The following is a 20,769-nucleotide window of genomic DNA, read 5'->3' on the forward strand; positions in this document are numbered from 1 at the left end:
GCACGTTTTCCTATTTCGGCTAGGAAATGGTGATTATTTTTGGCCCTAACCCTACTTGGTATAAATACATGGAACAAAAATTTGTATTTTCTGGACTTTTGACACACTTTAGACCTAAGGAAGCTAAGGAGGAGTTGGAGGAGCAAAAACACAAGGATTTCAACATTCCTTCCTCACTCAAAACCCGAGTTTGGATCAAATTTATGTTTTACAATACTTTAATTATATTTGTGATGAATTGCTCCATATCTACGGAGTATTTCTCTTTAGGGTTTTATGGATTTGGTGTATTGATGATTGTTTATGGATTATAACTCTAGTTTTATGTATTGAAGCGTTTTTGGATGATTTAATTGTTGCATCTATATTCACTAGTTCATGTAATCGAGAGAGGCATAACTGGTGATATCTTTGCATTATATTGTTGGTTGAGTTCATTAATTCTTCTTAGTAATCGAAAGAGGCTTGTTGAATCATTAATTAAACCTAGTTAGGAGGATAATTCACTACTAAAAAATAATTTTGTTTGGAACGATTATTGTGAAACGATTTTATAACTGTTACAATAGATACAATAGATCATATACTGGAACGGTTTTAACCGTTCCAATAGAGTCAAAAGGATTTTGGGACACATCTGAAGAATAAACGTTCCAATAATATAATAACTGTCACCATAAGTAAATATATGAAGACGGTTTGTAAAGGCGATATGATAGAGTTACCTGTGGGAACGGTTTGATAACATAAAAGTATATTGGAACGGTTTACTTTTCCCTCCTACATATTTATTAAAAACAAAAACAAAATAAATGACCCCATTAATATTTTAATAACTCTTTCATATTTTAAATTAAAACATTATTATGAAATGTTCAGTCACTCTCTCTAACTCTCAAAACCTGGAATTAGACATCGTCTCTCTCAGCCTCAACCCAGAACACATCGACCTCACCATCGACCATCTCTCTCAGCCAGATCCGGCGAAGGAAGGCAACTACCGATGAATGACGACCAATTTCGGCTAACATACAAGCAATCTCCGAGGTAGGCTATCGATTTTTCCCCTGTTTGATGTTTGTATAACTATTCGATTTTCGCTTTCTTTTTCCCCTTATGCTTTCTTTATTTATCTGGTAATAGTTTTGATAAACCCATTATTTTACTTCTTCTTTGTTTGTATTACATGATACATTTTGTGATTTCTAGTTTGCACAATTGGGGGATTTATTTATTAGGTTTTGATTTTCTGTTTGAAACCATGAGATTTTCTTTATTCGATGTTTGCTATCGATGTTCGATGTTTGATTTTCGTTGTTCGCTATCTTGGTTATTCAGAAAAACCGTTTCGTTGCTCCTTTTTTCTTTCTCTGGTAATATTTTTGATAAACACATTCTTTTACTTCTGTCCGATTATGCTTGTGCAGCTTTCACTTAAAATTGTGAGATTCGTTCATGTTTGTACTTTAGTCTAACGGGTAACTATTTGCCTTTACGTCTATTAGACATTGGGGTTATTCTTCTACAAATTGCTTGCCTTTCTAAATTTTCTTGTTTGGTAAAAATGATGCTATCTAATCCTTAAAATCCATCTAATAAACTTTCGGAAGTAGTCGTCAATCATATTCTCATAGTTGTAATTCATAACTTAGTGCAAAGAACGAAAAGCTATAAGCATTCTGTGCAAGTTGTAAACTGTTGAGGTCTTTTCTTTATAATTACGACCTAGGAAATTAATTTACCCATTTCCAATTACATATTTTGTCCAATTTTACGATGTTATTTGGTCACAATATGTCTCACAATAGTAGAACTTTCCTAGAACAGTGAATATCCAAACCTCTTTCTAAGCAAAGGCAGAAAAGACGGCCTAATTCTAGTCCTGTCAACTTCATTATAAAATGTAAAGGTACAAGACTCAAGTCCTTAAACTATTATATGTACAGTAAACTTTTAAGCAAATGAAAGGTGCTATGGATAGAAGACATGGAAACACCTAATACGATGAACTTATAAGTTGGTATGTACAATCCAATTGAAATCAGAGCTGCGGCATATATCTGTAGCTAATGTTTTCAAATTTAAACAAGGTTGAATCCATGGAAGAACTGTTTCTGTTGAGACGAGTTTATATGGTCAGTGAGGATAGATATAGCGAACTTCAACTTGCTTGTAATTGAGGCATAATAGTAGTTGTTGTAGGAGTTCTTAATCCTCAGTTGGTAAATTTTAGCCAAAACACTTGAGCCCTTAGATAGTGAAAACGAATCATGTGCGATTATATTAATTTTGCTTCCATGCCTTCCAACAAAAGAAGGTTGTTCTCCAAAGTTTAACAGTTTGGTTTAAATGGCTGGAAAATGGAGAAAACAGCAGATTAATAATATCAAGGGAATGTGATACTTATTATGAAGAACTGGGAAGTTGACTCATATTGCAGCACCAATGGTGGCAGTTTCTGTATTGCAGTATCTATTGCAAGTGGTATCAGTGTACTTAGTGACTAAGAACTTTGTTTCAAACTTAGATTTACATGAGAAAAATGGTTAAAAAACTAATATTGTGCGCCTGTTTCTATAGGTTCTGCGTCCTTAGAGACATGGTTCTGATCACTACAAAAAAAAATTAGAATCAACTATGAACGTCGTCGCTAATCCGTCGTTAAAACGCTCGTAGCTAGCAGAATTTCTTACTAATCCGTTGCTAATCCATCGCTAAATGAGATTAGCGATGGATTTTTCTGTTTAGCTACAGAATTTGTCCGTCGCTAAAACCTGATTTTTTTAGTAGTAGATATTTAGGAATTTGCCGAGCACTTGTTTTAGCTGCCTTCTCATGCCTTCAAATGCCCTAATCTTCCTCTTTGAAGCCATATATGTTCCATCTAGATGATAACACAACCTCAATATTTCTATGGTAACAAGAACCTTTCTTAATTGTAGAGAAAAGAAGACATGCTAGCACAAAAGAAGATACCAGATGGGCAGAAAGAAGAAATGTCACAGGTTCTGTGCCATAACCATAGGCAACGTCACTAGAAGAAGACTATGATGATTTGATATCTTTATACTAAATTATATATTAGAACTGGAATTTGTGAATTTGTAATCATAAGGGTTATTAGACGTGCATGAGTGATAGTATATGGTATGGTATGTATATCGTTGTCTTAAAGTATATATTCAGATCCTGCTTGCTCTCTCTCTCTCTCTCACACACACACACACACACACACACACACACACACACACACACACACACACACACACACACACACTCACACTCATTGGATAGGCATGCATTAGGCAATAAGCTGGTTCCCTTTCTATGTTAAATGCTTAATTCTGGCAAATTTGTAGAAGAAACCAAATAGGTAGAAAACTAGAACTAGAAGTAGTAACTCATACAACTTAGAGTCGCTAGTTTAATGCAGCTCAATTGACTTTCCTGCATCTTCATACCTGCTGTTTAGATTAGATATACCAGATGAATATAGGTAATACTTTTTACTGGCTTAGACATAAAACAGGATACTGACAGTTTGCTGGGAAAAGAGATTAAGGAATCATATTTAGTTCGCCATACATATTATTTTGCTATGCTTTGTACCTACGATAATATCATATTAATTTGGAACCTAAAGAATAAGCCCCTATGTTTGCCCAGCAAAAAGTAGGATTGCCACTTTATGGACAAGGCTTTCTGAACTTGTAGGTTATTTGTTGATCATTGAACCCAGAGATGTGTAGTTCTAAGAATACAGCTTCTAGTAGAGTGTAAAAAAGAAATGAACTTAACTACATCTGTACATCATCTTTCAGATGACACAAGACATATCAAATTGTGCTTAAAAGCAAAGAAAAGAAACTAACTTAAATTGTATCTGTTCCTACCATTTTTCTCTTTCTTTGGCTTGTATTTAAGGTACAATCCTTTAAAAAACGTTTTTAACATTATAAGTTGAACCTTATTCTTGATTCAACATCATGTGCATAATGAATATAAACGTGGGATTAGCAACTGGAACTTCAATCTTGAAGATTTGAAGGCACAAGCTTGCCTGGTATTTGCATCTATATTTAATTGCGCATACACCAATAATATCTTAATACGTGTGCTTTAGCTTTACTTTTCTGATGAGAAATGCGTGTTATTCGAAGAGAGCATAATGGTGTTTGGTTTCTCAAACACAAGTTAGTCATTGTATTTTAAATGTTAATTTTTCACCTACGGAACTTGCTATGGGACGATTTCTCATCGATATTACCCATTGTGGATTTTTCTTTTCTAAAAGCAAGAGAAATGAACTCTAGTTTGCAAACAATACCTTTTTCTTTTTTGCTTTTAGATTCCAGATGAGGAAATTATTGGTGAGAATGACCAAGGTGGGAGTACAAATGCACTCCCAGGGCTTGACAACCAAGGAAAACGGCTTCAATGTCAATTCTCCTTTGGAAGTCAAAATTCAGATGCTACAGGATTCCATGTGAACTTTAAACTTTATGTAGTAGCCTAATACCATGCGATGTTTCCTCTAGTTCTTCTTGGCCATGGCTGTTGTTTTTCTTCTTTCTCTGCTTCATGATGAGCTACAAACTCGGACTTCTCACTTATTTTTGTAACGAAGATCATGAATGTGTTCACCAGTAGGCCCCTTCACCTAAAAACTCACCATCTTAGCAACATCAATACAATAATCCATTACAAATAACTGTAATGGATAAAGTAGAAAATGTATGACTTGACTATTTAAGATATCATCATCATGAAATCTGCAACTCAAAACATGTTTGAATATGCACCCTCATAGACTCTTTTCGATGATTGTTTTCACTCTTTTAGAACCGGATGGATTGACAATAACATCATCCAAACCAGCTGTTCGTGCACCAGCATCAAGAGCATCAGGTGAATTATTTTGTGCACCTGTTTCTATAGGTTTTGCGTCCTTAGAGACCTAGTTCTGATATTTAGGAATTTTCCGAGCACTTGTGTTAGCTGACTTCTCATTCTTATCTTCTTTAGTCCCATCAGAAACACCAAGGAATCGAGATGCTACTGTTGAACTTTGTCCAGATTTATCATGAACCACCTGCTGAAGTTGCCGAGATTCTTCATTCACATCTTTACCATATGTTTTATCCAGAACATGTTGCTGCACCTCGACTGTTTTGATTACTGAATTAGCTCAATCATCAATTACACCCAAATCTGAACACACAACCTTGTGCACCCCAGCTCTCTTCTCCTGCACGCATGAAACTATCTGCATATTTGACTGCCCAATCACTTGTTGCTGCACCTCGACTGCTTTGGTGCGCACTTAATTGTCATTCAATTATCTTAAAAAAATTGTTCAATTATTTCTAATTGTATTTTGCAGGTGCATCGATTGTGGATGAAAGCAGTGACGAAGACCTTACTTGAGTGTTGTTGATCGTTGTTAGACTTTCTATTGTCATGTTCAAGGATATTTTAGTTTAGAACTTTATTTTTTTATGCAAACTCATCTATTTTAACTTTTGAATTGTTGATCAAACAATGTATTCATATTTTGTTTTTGTTTATGGATAATGTTAGTTGGGTATTTTAATTTTATTTTGTGGTTTATATAGGTTATGGTGTATAAAATTTCATTGCGTAGGGAAATATTCCTCCTTTTGCTTCCATAAATATCAAAAATTACAATTGTGAATTGTTGCAATAGAGAATATAACCGTTCCAATAGACCTAGCTAATAATAACATCCCCTAATAACCGTTGTAATAGGATACTGATAGTTGTACCAATATATCACAAACACCGTTGCAATAGACTTAAAAAAATCACAGGTATAATTGTACCACAACGATTTATAACCGTCCCAACAGAATAGATAACCGTTCCCATAGATGAAACAATGGTAGTAGTTGCATAACCGTGACAATATCCCTATATTCGTTAGAAAAAGCTTTCCAATTTCCCTATTGTAACATTGAATCTTGGAACGCGTCCCAATCCGTCCCATTAGCCCTACATGGGCGGTTATTGTATCTATTGCCATAGTTTTAGAAGGGTTTCCATATGCGTAATTTCTAGTAGTGTCTCGAGAGGTTCTCCTAAAGACCAATCCACTACGCATTCTTGCATATCTTCACGTGCTTAAATTGGTTCATTTTGTGAAGTTAAAACTTAATCGAGAGAGGAGTTTTTGCTGAACGTTAGAACTAATAATTGAGTGAATTAGAGAGACTCACTTGAACATTAGAAGTGAATTATCTAGAGTTAGATCCCAAACAATTATCTTGCACGTATCCTATCAAAACCCTATATTCTCCCACTGACAACTTTCTTTGCTTATTCCTTTGTTGCGATTGTCATTAGTCAATAGCTTTAGACTCTTAGTTAATTGTGATTAGAAATCATATAAATCCCAATTGTTGATAATCTTGGATAGCAATCAAGCTAGAAACTATGAGAATACTGTTTAAATCCAATCCATGTGGATACAATATTATACTATACTATATTTGATTAGCGAGTATAATTTAAGTGTGTGTTTCGAGATCCTCACCTGTACTGTTTATTTCTATTCCTAAACATTTGTATTTAGGGATTTTTCTAGTAAACTCCGTAGAGCTTATGACTTTTACTACCGGATTTAAGATATTATATCATATTGGAAATGCTGGCTTCATTAAGAAATATCGGGTTTTTTGCATAATAGTTATGTTGGTTAATTGCTATCATTTAATTCATTTAGTGTTATGCTTACCTAGTCGTAGAGACTAGGTGCCATCACGACAACATACGAAGCAAAATCTGGGTCGTGACATATACTGAGCTGAAATCTAACACATGGAACGGATCACCGTGATACTTCCGGAGCATGGACATAGGAACACTAGATGGACTTCTAATAAACTGGGTGGCAATACAAGCCTGTAGGCCACCTCTCCCACTCTCTGAAGAATCTCAAATGGTCTGAATACCTAGGGCTCAACTTGCCCTTCTTTGCGAACCTCATCACACCCTTCATGGGTGAAACTCGAAGCAATACCCTCTCTCTAACCATGAATGCAACATCGTGAACTTTACGATCGGCATAACCTTTCTATCTAGTCTGAGCTGTCGATTCTGAAAAATCTTGACCTTATTCGAGGCATCCTGAACCAAATAGGTACCCAACAACCGAGCCTCGCTCGGCTCAAACCACCCAACTGGCAAATGACACTGCCTCCTGTACAATGCCTCATAGGGAGCCATTTGAATACTTGACTGGTAGTTGTAGTTGTAGGCAAACTCTACAAGCGGCAAGAACTGATCCCAAGAACCCTCGAAATCCATAACGCAAGCGTGAAACATATCCTCTAATATCTGAATGGTGGCTTGGACTGCGAGTCCGTTTGGGGGTGAAATATTGTACTCAACTCAATTCGTGTGCCTAAATCCCGTTGTACAGCCCTCCAGATATGCGAGTTGAACTGCGTACCTCGATTAGAAATGATGGACATGGGCACACCTTGAAGATGGACGATCTTGCGGATATATATCTCAGCTAACTGCTCTGAAGAATAGGTAACTACCACTGGAATACAATGTAACAACTTGGTCAACCTGTCCGTAATGAACCATAGTGCGTCAAACTTCTTGTGAGTCTATGGAATCCCAACAATGAAATCCATGGTAATACGCTCTTACTTCTAGTCAGGAATCGCAAGCCTCTGAAACAAATCACCAGGCCCCTGATGCTCATACTTTACTTGCTGACAATTCAGACACCGAGCTATATATGCAACTATATACTTCTTCATTCTCTTCCACCAATAATGCTGCCGCAAGTCCTGATACATCTTGGCGATACCCGGATGGATGGAATACAGGGAACTATAGGTCTCCTCAAGAATCAACTCACGAAGCCCATCTACATTGGGCACACAAATCCGACCATGCATCCGCAACACCCCATTATCTCCAACAGTAACCTGCTTGGCACCATTGTGCCGCACCGTTTCCTTAAGGAAAAGCAAATGTGGGTCATCATACTGACGCTCTCTGATGCGCTCATACAAAGAAGACCAAGAGACCGTGCAAGATAGCATATGACTAGGCTCCAAAACATCTAATCTCACGAACTGATTGGTCAAAGCATGAACATATGATGCTAGCGGCCTCTCCCCAACTGGAATATACGCAAGGCTAGCCATACTCACAGTCTTTTTTACTCAAGGCATTGGGCACCCTATTGGCCTTCCCGAGATGATATAAAATGGTGATATCATAGTCTTTCAACATCTCCAACCTCCTCCTTCGCCTCAAGTTGAGATCCTTTTTCTTGAACAAATACTGTAGACTCTAATGATCCGTGAATACCTCACACGACATGCCGTAATGATAGTCCCTCCAAATCTTCAGCACATGAACAATGGCTGCTAACTCTAAGTCATGAACAATGCAGTTCTTCTCACGAACTTCAACTGCCATGACGCGTATGTAATCACCTTTCCATCCTGCATCAATACTGCACTAGCCCAGTACGGGATGCGTCATAATACACCATGTAAAATCTTGAACCTGTGGGCAAAACCAATACTGGCGCCATAGTCAAAGGAGTCTTGAGCTTATAAAAGATCAACTCACACTCATCTGACCACATGAATAGAGCACCCTTCTAGGTCAATCTAGTCAATGGGGCTGCTAATGATGAAAAGCCCTCCACAAACCGTCGATAATAACCCACCAAACCAAGGAAACTCCCAATCTTTGTAGCTGAAGTAGGTCTAGGCCAGTTGCCTCAATCTTCTTAGGATCCACCTTTATTCCCTCTACCGATACGACATGCCCCAAAAAGGCGACTGAGTCTAACCAAAACTCGCACTTTTAAAACTTGGCATATAACTGACTATCTCTCAGAGTTTGAAGTACAATCCAAAGATGTTGCTCATGGTCCTATCGACTACGAGAGTAGATAAGATATCATCAATGAATGCGATCACAAAAGAATCCAAATAGGGCATGAACACCCGGTTCATCAAATCCATAAATGATACTGGGACATTTGTCAACCCAAATGACATCACTACCAAATCATAATGCCCATACCGAGTTCGAAAATCCATCTTCGGGAAATCAATCTTTGTAAACACCTTGGCACCCTGAAGCTGATCAAATAAATCATTATTCCTTAGCAACGAATACTTGTTCTTGATAGTGACCTTGTTCAACTGCCAATAGTCTATACAGAAACTCATCGAGCCATCCTTCTTCTTCACGAACAATACTGGCACACCCCAAGGAGAGACAATAGGTCTAATAAATCCCTTATCAAGCAAATCTTGCAATTTCTCCTTCAGTTCCTTCAACTACGGCGACGGTATGGTGGAATAGAAATGGGTTGAGTGCCCACAACCAAATTGATATAGAAGTCAATATATCTATCGGGTGGCATCCCCGGTGGATATGTAAGAACTACCTTTAGAAACTCACGCACAACTGTTACTGAATCCATTGAAGGAACCTCCATACTAGAATCATGAATATAGGCCAAATACGCTTGACATCCCTTTTCGACCATACGTGGAGCCTTGACATAAGAAACAACTCTACTGGTAGAATGGCCAGGAGTCTCCTTCCACTCAAATCGAGGCAACTACGGCATGGCTAAGGTCACCATATTGGCGTGACAGTCTAATATAGCATGATAAGGTGATATCCAATCCATACCCAAAATAACATCAGCGTATACCATATCAAGAAGTAGGAGATCTGCACTAGTCTTAAAACTTCCAATGGTAATCACACACGAACGATAGAAACGATCTATAACAATTGAATCTCTCATAGGCGTGGACACATACACAAGAGCACTCAAAGAATCACGAGGCACAACCATATATGAAGCAAAATAGGATGACACGTAGGAATAAGTAGAGCCCGAATCAAATAGAACTAAATCATCTCTATGGCAAACTGAAACAATACTTGTGATAACAATGTCAGATAACTCGGACTCAAGTCTATCTAGGAAATCATAAAATCGAGGTTGGGCCCCACCACTCTGACCTACATCTCTGGGATGACCTCTAGATGGATGGCCTCCACCTCTAACGACCTGACCTCCACCTCTCACTTTCTAGCCGCCTCATCTAGCTGGCTGAGCGGGCAGTGGAGAAACAGGTGCCGAAACCATGGCACGAGAACTCTGTTGTGGTATGTCGCTTAACAATATCGGACAAAACCCCCTGATATAACCAGTACCTCCACACTAAAAACACCCATCATGCTGCTATGGCTGCTGAAGTTGAAGCCGACCCGAACGGCCCGGATAACCACAATGATTACTCTGGATCGGAGGCACACTAATAGGAGCTGATGATGCACTGTAGGCTGGATGCCTAGAATGAGATACATAAGGACCATGACTCCCCAAAGCACTGTGAGATGCCTGAAGCACTGACTGAAATGTCATGGGAGGATGGACTATACCAAAAGTACCCCTACCTCCAGATGAGGCACCACTGAAACTACCGGAATGACGATCTCCCTTATTGAGCACTGACCCCCTCTCCTGACCACGAACCATATCAATTCGTTTAGCAATATCTACAACCCTCTGGAAGGTAATATCTGTTCTAGTCTCCTTGGCCATCTGTAGCCTGATAGTGAAAGTGAGCCCATCAATGAATCTCCTCATTCTCTCCCTCTCACTAGGGAGAAAGATAATGGCGTGGCGATATTGGTCCACAAATTGAGTCTCATATTGGGTAATAGTCATACTACCCTGTTGAAGACTCTCAAACAATCTGTGGTAATCCTCTCTCTGAGTGACAGGAATTAACTTCTCTACAAATAGCTGTGAAAACTGATCCTAGGTTAGTGTAAGAGAACCAACTGGTCTAGTCAACATATAATCTCTTCACCATCTCTTGGTAGAACCAGTCATCTGAAAACTTTGCAAAGTCGACCATATTGGTCTCAACAGTACCTATGTTGCGCAACACCTCGTGGAAACGGTCCAGGTAATCCTGTGGGTCCTCAAAAGATGCACCACTAAAATAAATAGGGAAGAGCTTGGTAAACTTATCCAATCCCAACAAGGCCTCTGAAGACATAGGGGCCTGTCACCGGTCTGTGCCGTAACAACTGGCTAAACCACCCCAACTGGTTGGGCTGTTGGAGTCTAATATAGGGGAGATGTCTGCTTCAGGGTGTGAGTAGCGGGAGTTTGTGCTCCTCTCCCAGCTCGAGAGATGACTGGTGCCACCGGAAATAAACTGGTCTAGGCCACACTCTTTATAAGGCCCACCAAGTGGACTAGAGCGTCTTGAAACACTGGAGTGGCTATGAACCCCTCCAGGACCTGAGTTGGTCCGAAGGGTACGGTTTGAGCTGGGACCTCATCCTCATGATCCACTTGAGGCTCCACTGGGGGTGTTGTTGCCCGAGTTCTAGGCTAAGCTCTACCTCGACCTCTGGTTCGACCTCGGCCTCTGCCGCTGGTGGTAGCTGCCACAGGAGGCTCCGGCTCTTGTCCTGCTGTAGATGTTATGCGTGTTCTCGCCATCTGCAAGAGAATAGAAGTAGAATGGTTCAATTATCAATGATAGGATAAAATCACATGATAGAGAAGGAAAGAAGTGAAATTGCTCCTAAACTTCATAGCCTCTGGAAGAAAAGTACAGACGTCGCCGTACAGATCCTCTATACTCTATTAAGCTTGGTTGTGACTCGTGAGACCTAGTCAATCTAGTACTCTGATACCAACTTATCAATACCCGGAATTCCCACCCTTAGGACCGTGATGGCCTATAACATTTCACTTGCTAGGCAAGCCAACGTTAGATATAGTTATTAGCCATTTTTAACAATTCAATCTAAATGAGAACCAATAAGCTAAAATAAACTAAAAAAGAATCCATAAACTAAAATAACAGCAACATCCAGATACAATCCTAGAACTGGTGTCACAAGTTCATGAGCGACTAGAGTACTACAATTAATATTCTGAATGAAAGCATAACTGCCTGAAATGAAATAAACAACTAGAGTAAAGTAGAAGGGGACTTCAGGGCTGCGAACACTGTACAAATGTACCTCAAGCTTCCGTCAAGCACCGGATCCGAGCAATCTACTGACTGCCGCTAGGACCAGCTCCAAAATCTGCACAAGAAGTGCAGAGTGTAGTATGAGTATAACCAACCAATGTACTTTCTAAGTGTCGAGCCTAACCTCGACGAAGTAGTGACGAGGATAAGGCGGGCCACTTACAATAACTTGTATGCAGTATATAATAATAATAGGAAAGAAAAACAAGAAAGGTAAGGCAGTCAACTTATGAAAAATAACTCAATGCTTGTAATCAGAGAACCCAGACTAACCGATCTCGCAATTTCATGTAACAACACTTGAAATCAACATAATAAGAAAAATGAATACATAACACATAATCCGTTGCAGCACGCAACCCGATCCCACCGTACAACACACGATCCTCCCTTATTTCACCATATCAATATCAAGAATCACATATAAAATCCGTTGCGGCGCATAACCTGATCCCACCATATCATCATAATCAATATCATAATCCTCCCTTACTTCAACCTATCAATATCAAGAATCACATATAAAATCCATTGCAGTGCACAACCGATCCCACCATATCATCATAATCTATATCATAATCCTCCCTTATTTCACCATATCAGATCACATATAAATTTCGTTATGTTGTGCTACTTGATCCCACCATATCAGTATCAAATCCCACTTATTCCACCATATCATAACTGTTGCAGCGTGCAACCCGATATATAAACAAATTCAATAAATGTAATCAATCCAACAACTCAATTCACAAGAATATATACGATTAAAGAATATGAAAGCAAACCAATAAAGGAACCCCGTACCAAGTCGAGGAATACTACAATTAATACAAAGCAACAAGACAAACCAAATATATGACAATTAAAGTGTACAAGTAAGACAATTGAAGCAAGTAGTAATTAATCGTGGAGTCATGGAAGGAACGAACATTTCAATATAAACATAATTAATAACAAGTAACAAGTTACGACATAGAAAGCAATTAAGGTATGTAACAATTACGACATAGAATAAGATAATTCATGAAATATGAGAAAGCATGCCAAACAATTATTTTGATGGCGTATCGTCACCTTGCATATACGCCGTTACACACGTAATTTCTATAACATATAGTTCAAGGGTTTCTAATTCCCTCAAATCAATATTAGACCCAACACTTACCTCGCTCTGCAACTCAAGCAATCACTCACCCACGACCTTGCTTTTTGAACAAGCCTCCAAACCTAATAATTTATTGGCCAAACAATTCAAATTAAGCTTTAGAAACGACCCACAAATGAAAGAGGTTCAACTTAGATCATTTTTAAAAATTCAACAAAAGTCAACCCCCGAGCTTGCTTGGTCAAAATCGAGATTCAGACTAAAATTGATTACCATTCACCCCTGAGCCCGGTTATGTAGTTTGTTTCAAAATTCGACCCCAATTCGTGCTCTAAATTCTAAATTTACAAGAATTCCTAATTCTACCAAAATCCCTGATTTTTACCATGAAAATCCTAATTTTGATGTTGAAATCTAATGAAATGCAATGAGTAATTACAAAGAAATAGATTAAAGTCACTTACTAATAAATTTAGGAAGAAAATTATTCGGAAAAATCACCTTTAGGGTGTTTAGGGTTGAGAAAATATGAGAAATGAGCTAAATCCCATTTTTCCCTCTTTTACCCAGATGCGGATGTCGCAATAGCGATATCTTGCTCCTGCAATTTCGAACATTGCAAATGCGAAGCACAGGTCGCAAATGTGAACTATGCCTTAGAAGCCAGAAGTCGCAATTGCGACAAATTGATCGCAAATGCGAACTGTCGTCCTTCGCAAAAGCGACCAAATTCTTAGCAAATGCGAAGAATGCCCAACTCTACATAACATCACAATTGCGATAAAAGAGTCGCAAATGCGGACACAGGACACATCGCAAATATGACTCTTTCCTGGCAAATGCAAGAACCCCAGTCCCCAGACCATGCTCGCAAATGCGATGAGGTGATCGCAAATGCAAGGCTCGAAGTTGCAAGCCATACCTCGTAAATGCAAGATCTGCCATCCAGCACCAGCAATAGCAGTGCACCAGCTAGTTCAACCTTAACCAAACTCATCTGAAACACATCCGAAACTCACTCGCGCTTCTCGGGCTCCATCCCAAACATGCACACAAGTGTAATAATATCATATGAACTCGCTCGCGCTATCAAATCACCATAATAATATCTAAAACTACAATCGAACCTCAAAATGAAACTCAAGAACACTAGAATCGCTTTTAAGCATCCGAATCATGTCGAATAAATTACGAATTAGACCAAATTTTGCAGACAAGTTTCAAATATCAATATAGAACTATTTCAAGTTTTAACATCAAAATTCGAACCCGTTACCTAAGGAGTCAACTTTCGGTCAAACCTTGAAGTTCTTTAACTTTCAAAAATGCTAGTTTTCGGAAAATGAGTTAAAACAAACTAGGGACTTTCGAATTAAATTACGGGCATACGCCCAAGTCACAAATCACGATACGGATCCACCGGGACCTTGAAAATACGATCCGGGCCTGTTTACATAAAATATTGACTGTGGTAAACTCAAGTCATTTCAAAGACAGAAATTCACATTTTTCTTAAATTTTTCACATAGAATATTTCCCGAAAAAGACTCGGATTGCGCACGCAAATCCAAGAATGCTAAATGGAATTATTCGAGGTCTCGGGGAAAATAATGGCTAAACGCAAAATGACATAACGTGTCATCACAATTAATCACTATTTCTTAGGCTCAAACTGTATTTATAAATACAATCGCGCAAATTAAACAGTTGTAATCCCTATTGTTTAGGCAGATTACCATACTCTATTTATAAATACAGTCACGTGAATACATGAAATACAACACAATAGAAACAAAATTTTGTAGAATTAAATTTATTGAATTAAATTAGGAGAGATACAGGCTAATTGATCCTCTTTCTGTTATTAAACAGTTGGACTCCCTTATTTTCGCGAATACAACAAATACAACCGCGTAACGACTAAATAGTACATATAGAAAGTAATTATATACATGGTAGCTATACGAAGTTAATAGCCGCTAAATACTAGTGATTTCTGAAAATTTCTCTATATATTTGATTGTTTATTCCGTATAATTAGGTCTATGAAAGTTTTCTAGAAGGAAAATTAGCACCTTTTCTTTATATATATATATATATATATATATATATATATATATATATATATATATATATATATATATATATATATATATAGGTCTTGCTACCCTACTACGCATTGTATACATCTATTGATTCTCCAAAATACCCTTAGTATTTGTTGCACCAAATTAAATTTAAGGAGTTTTTTGGAAAATTCATATCAAAATTCCACCATTTCATCTTACTTAGGACCCCTACCTAAACTTTAGCAAAACCACGAATCCCTCCTCCCCATTGCTTATTTATTTCTCCAAGAAACACCTAATCTTCATTTCAATCGATAAAATTCAGGAAGCAAGAGTCATTCATCAAACAATGTCAAAGAATTTATGCAAGCACATCATTTTATCGTATTTCTAATTTGTCATTATTTCCTGTAGAAGGATAAGCCTATAGAGGATCTTCTTTGTACAATCATAATTTGGGTGAAGTTCATAAAAAGAAATATTTTTTCTCAGAAGCAATAATTCCTTGCACTTACTAACAAGATTTTTGCATTCTAATCCCATTGAAACTTGACTTTGCTACGATTATTTCATTTTAATCTAGTCTATTCTTTGTTCCTGGCTCGTCTAAGAAAGAAAAGAAAAGATATTTTCTTTTTCTGTTGAAAAACTCCATTTTCCTCATTTTCTGATCATGTTTTTGAAAAATTTACTATTCGTACCACCTCTTCTTTTTCTATGATAGTATTTATCTGTACTTTCAAAGTTAGAAGAAAGAAGGAATCACTCAATTTCTTGGCTGCTATAATATATTAGATATCGTACAAATCCTTTCTATACTAACTAATGTATAACTTTACTCTCTCTATTACATTACTCTATTTATTTTTTTTATTGTTTTTGTCACGACCCGAAATTTTCACCCCCCGGTACCGTGATTGCGCCTAACATTTCACTTGCTAGGCAAGCCAACGTTAGATATAATTATAAGCCATTTTTAACAATTTAATTTAAATGAAAACCATTAAACTAAATAAACTATAATAGAGTGTTTAAACTAAAATAACGACGATATCCAAATACAGTCCCAGGACTTATGTGACAAGTACAGGTGCGACTAGAGTACTACAATTAAAAGTCTAAATGAAATCATGACTTCTAAAATGCAATAAACAACTAGAATAATGTAGAAGGAGACTTCAGGGCTGCGAACGCGGTGCAGATTACCTCAATTCTTCGTCAAGCACCAGATCCGATCAATCTACTGACCGCCGCTAGGACAAACTATAAAATCTACACAAGAAGTGCAGAGTGTAGTATGAGTACAACCGACCCCAGACGAGATTACCGCATGTTGTTTGAGCGTCTTCAGTAGAGTACTATGACTGTTACCCAGTACGAGACTCGATTTGTTGACCTAGCTCACTATGGGAGAGTGAGGAGATTCATTAATGGGTTCACTTTCACTATCACACTACAGATGGACAAAGAGACTGGAGATGATATTACTTTCCAAAGGGTCGTAGATATTGCTAGACGGATCGAGATGGTTCATGGTCAGGAGAGGGATCCGGTGTCTGATAAGATGTCTCTTCATTTCGGTAATTTCAGTGGTGCCTCATATGAAGGCAGGGATACTTTTGGTAGAGGTCATCCTCCCAGGCCATTTCAGTCAGCGCTTCAGGCATCTCACAGTATTTCGGGGAGTCGTGGTTCTTATGTACCTCATTCTGGACAGCCAGCCTACAACGCACCATCAGCTCCTATCAGTGCGCCTCCAATCCAGATCCATCACTGTTGTTATTTAGCCAGTTTGGGTCAGCTTCAACTTCAGCAACCACAACAGCATGATGGGTGTTTTGAGTGTGACAATATTGGTCACATTAGGAGGTTCTGTCCGAGATTGTTGAGTGGCATACCACAACATAGTTCTCGTGCAATGGTCCCGGAACCTGTTACTTTAGCACTCGCTTATCCAGCTAGAGGTAGGGGTCATGCAGCCAGATGAGGATGTCAGTCCATTAGAGGTGGAGGTTTGGCTATTAGAGGTGGAAGACAGACAACTGGAGGCCATCCGAGAGACGGATGTCAGGGTGGTAGGGCTCATCCCCTATTTTATGCATTCCCAGCTAGACCTGAGGTCGAGTCATCTGACGTCGTTATCACAAGTATTATTCTAGTTTGCCATATAGATTCTTCAGTTCTATTTGATCCGGGCTCTACTTATTCCTACGTGTCAGCCTTGTTTGCTTCTTATTTGGTTGTGCCTCGTAATTCTTCGAATGCTCCTATGTATGTGTACATGCATGTGTGAGATTCTATTATTGTATATCGTATCTATCGCTCATGTGTGATTACTATTGGGAGTCTTGAAACTAGGATAGATCTCCTATTTCTCAATATGGTAGACTTTGATGTTATCTTGGGTATGGATTGGATGTCACCTTATCATGCTATATTGAACTGTCACGCCAAGGCGGTGACCTTAGCCATGTCAGGGGTTGCCTAGATTATAGGGGAGAGGGACTCCTGACCATTCTACTAGCAGGGTTATTTCTTATGTCAAGGCTCGACGTATGGTCAAGAAGGGGTGTCTAGTTTATTTGGTCTATATTCACGATTCTATTGTGGAGATTCCTTCCATGGATTCAGTACTAATTGTGCGTGAGTTTCCAGTAGTGTTTCCTATAGATCTGCCGGGGATGCCACCCGACAAAGATATTGACTTCTGTATTGATTTTGCTCCGGACACTCAGCTAATTTCCATTCCACCATATTGTATGGCCCCGCAAGCGATGAAGGAATTAAAGGAGCTGTTGCAAGATTTTTTTGATAAGGGATTTATTAGACCTAGTGTCTCACCTTGGATTGCACCCATGTTGTTCGTAAAGAAGAAAGATGGTTCGATGAGGATGTGTATAAACTTTCGGTAGTTGAACAAAATCACTATCAAGAACAAGTATCCGTTGCCAAGGATTGATGACTTATTTGATCAACTTCAGGGTTCCAAGGTGTTTTGAAGATTTATTTGAGATCTGGCTATCATCAGTTGAAGATTAGGGCATAGGATGTCCCTAAGACGGCTTTTTGGATTCAGTATGGGCATTATGAGTTCCTAGTGATGTCATTTGGGTTGACAAATACACCAAATGCATTTATGGATTTGATGAACCGGGTATTCAAGCCCTATTTGGATTCTTTTGTGATCGTATTCATTGGTGATATCATGATCTACTCCCGTATTCGAAAGGAGCATGAGCAACATCTTCGTATTGTACTTCAGACTTTGAGAGGTAATAAGTTATACGCCATGTTTTTGAAGTGTGAGTTTTGGTTAGACTCTGTCGCCTTTTTGGGCATGTTGTATTGGCCCATGGCATAAAAGTGGATCCCAAGAAGATTGAGGTAGTTCAGAACTAGCCCAGGCCTACTTCAGCTACAGAGATTCGGAGCTTCTTTGGTTTGTCAGGTTATTATCGCCGGTTTGTGGAGGGGTTTTCATCTATAACAGCCCAATTGACTAGATTGACCCAGAAGGGTGCTCCATTTAGGTGGTCAGATGAGTGTGAGTTGAGATTTCAGAATCTCAAGACTGCTTTGACTACAACACCAGTATTAGTGTTGCCCACAGGTTCAAGATCCTACACGGTGTATTGTTATGCATCTCGTATAGGGCTTAGTGCAATATTGATGCAGGATGGCAGGGTAATTGAATATGTGTCGCGGTGGTTGAAGGTTCATGAGAAGAATTTCCCTGTTCACGAGTTAGATTTGGCGGTAATTGTTCATGCACTGAAGATTTTGAGGCATTACCTCTATGGCGTGTTGTGTGAGGTGTTCATGGATCATCAGAGTCTATAGTATTTGTTCAAGCAGAAGGATCTCAACTTGAAGCAGAGGTGGTGGTTGGAGCTGTTGAAAGACTATGATATCACCATTTTGTGTCATCCCGGGAAGGCCAATGTGGTGGCCGATGCCTTGAGTAGAAAGGTTGTAAGTATGGGTAGCCTGGCATATATTCCAGTTGGTGAGAGGCCGTTAGCATAAGATGTTCAAGGTTTGGCCAATCAGTTCGTGAGGTTAGATGTTTTAGAGCCCAGTCGTGTTCTAGCTTGCACGGTCTCTCGGTCTTCTTTGTATGAGCACATCAGTGAGCGTCAATATGATAATCCCCATTTGCTTGTCCTTAAGGAAACAGTACGACACAGTGGTGCCAAGTATGTGTTACTGTTGGATATGATGAGGTGTTGTAGATGCAGGGTCGGATTTGTGTGCCCAATATGGATGGGCTTCGTGAATTTATTCTTGAGGAGGCCCATAGTTCCCAGTATTCTATTCATCCGGATGCCGCCAAGATGTATCAGGACTTGCGGCAACATTATTGTTGGAGGAGAATGAAGAAGGATATAATTGCATATGTGGCTCGGTGTCTGAATTGTCAGCAAGTAAAGTAAAAGCATCAGAGGCCTGGTGGTTTGCTTCAAAGGCTAGAGATCCCTGAGTGGAAGTGGAAACGTATTACCATGGATTTTGTTGTTGGCCTCTCACATACTCAGATGAAGTTCGATGAAGTATGGCTCATTGTGGATAGGTTTACCAAGTCGGCAACTTTCATTCAGTGGCAGTTACCTATTTTTCAGAGCGGTTGGCTGAGATCTATATCTGCGAGATCGTACATCTTCATGGTATGTCTGTGTCAATCATTTCTGATCGAGGTACGCAGTTCACCTCGCACTTCTAAGTTAGGCACACGTGTTGAGTTGAGTACATTATCTCACCCCAAGCGGATGGACAATTCGAGTATACCATTCAGATATTGGAGGATATGTTTCGCGCTTCCATTATGGATTTCAGAGGTTCTTGGGATCAATTATTGATACTTGCTGAGTTTGCCTACAACAACAACTACCAGTCGAGTTCGTGATGTTGCATTCATGGTTGGAGATAGGGTATTGCTTCGAGTTTCACCCATGAAGGGTGTGATGAGGTTCGGAAAGAAGAGCAAGTTGAACCCTAGGTATATCAGACCCTTTGAGATTCTTGAGAGAGTGGGGGAGGTGGCCTATAGACTGGCATTGCCACCTAGTTTATCAGCAGTCCATTCCGTATTACAAGTTTCCATGCTCTAGAAGTATCACGGTAATTTATCCCATGTGTTAGATTTCAGCTCAGTCCAATTAGACAAGGATTTGACTTATGAGAAATATACAGTGACCATTCTAGCCCAGCAAGTCCGGAAGTTAAGGTCTAAAAGTTATCCTTCAGTTTGAGTGTTGTAGAGAGATCAGCCTACCGAGGCAGCCCCGTGGGAGTCCGAGTCGGACATGTGGAGTAGATATCCACACCTTTTTACCAGTCCAATTACATTTCTATGTCCGTTCGAGGACGAACATTTATTTTAAAGGTGGAGAATGTGATGACCCGATAGGTCACTTTGGGTTTTAGTCTTCATTTCAGTGTTCTAAGACCCTAAATAGCTCCGTTTAATCCTCCTCGATTTATGTGTACAGTCCGTGTTTTTTCCAAAAAC

At 39.0% G+C, this 20,769-nt stretch overlaps 1 protein-coding gene and 1 long non-coding RNA gene across 3 annotated transcripts; one reads left to right on the plus strand and one right to left on the minus strand.

Annotated features, from left to right (window-relative positions):
- Positions 1-726: 726 nt before the first annotated feature.
- On the plus strand, positions 727-5,614 carry LOC104100969 (uncharacterized). 2 transcript variants are annotated; one of them, XR_687371.4, is made up of 3 exons: positions 849-1,047; positions 2,943-3,005; positions 5,384-5,614. It is a non-coding gene; the product is annotated as an uncharacterized lncRNA (long non-coding RNA). The 2 variants fall into 2 exon arrangements; XR_687372.4 differs by lacking the exon at positions 2,943-3,005 and having other exon boundaries at positions 727-1,047.
- Positions 5,615-7,682: 2,068 nt separating this feature from the next.
- LOC138909423 (uncharacterized) lies at positions 7,683-8,186 on the minus strand. The gene has a single exon (XM_070200622.1). The coding sequence runs from the start codon at positions 8,184-8,186 to the stop codon at positions 7,683-7,685; it is 504 nt and encodes a 167-aa protein (XP_070056723.1).
- Between the last annotated feature and the right edge of the window lie 12,583 nt (positions 8,187-20,769).

Source organism: Nicotiana tomentosiformis, chromosome 4, assembly GCF_000390325.3.
Source record: "Nicotiana tomentosiformis chromosome 4, ASM39032v3, whole genome shotgun sequence".
Classification (NCBI taxonomy): Eukaryota; Viridiplantae; Streptophyta; class Magnoliopsida; order Solanales; family Solanaceae; genus Nicotiana; species Nicotiana tomentosiformis.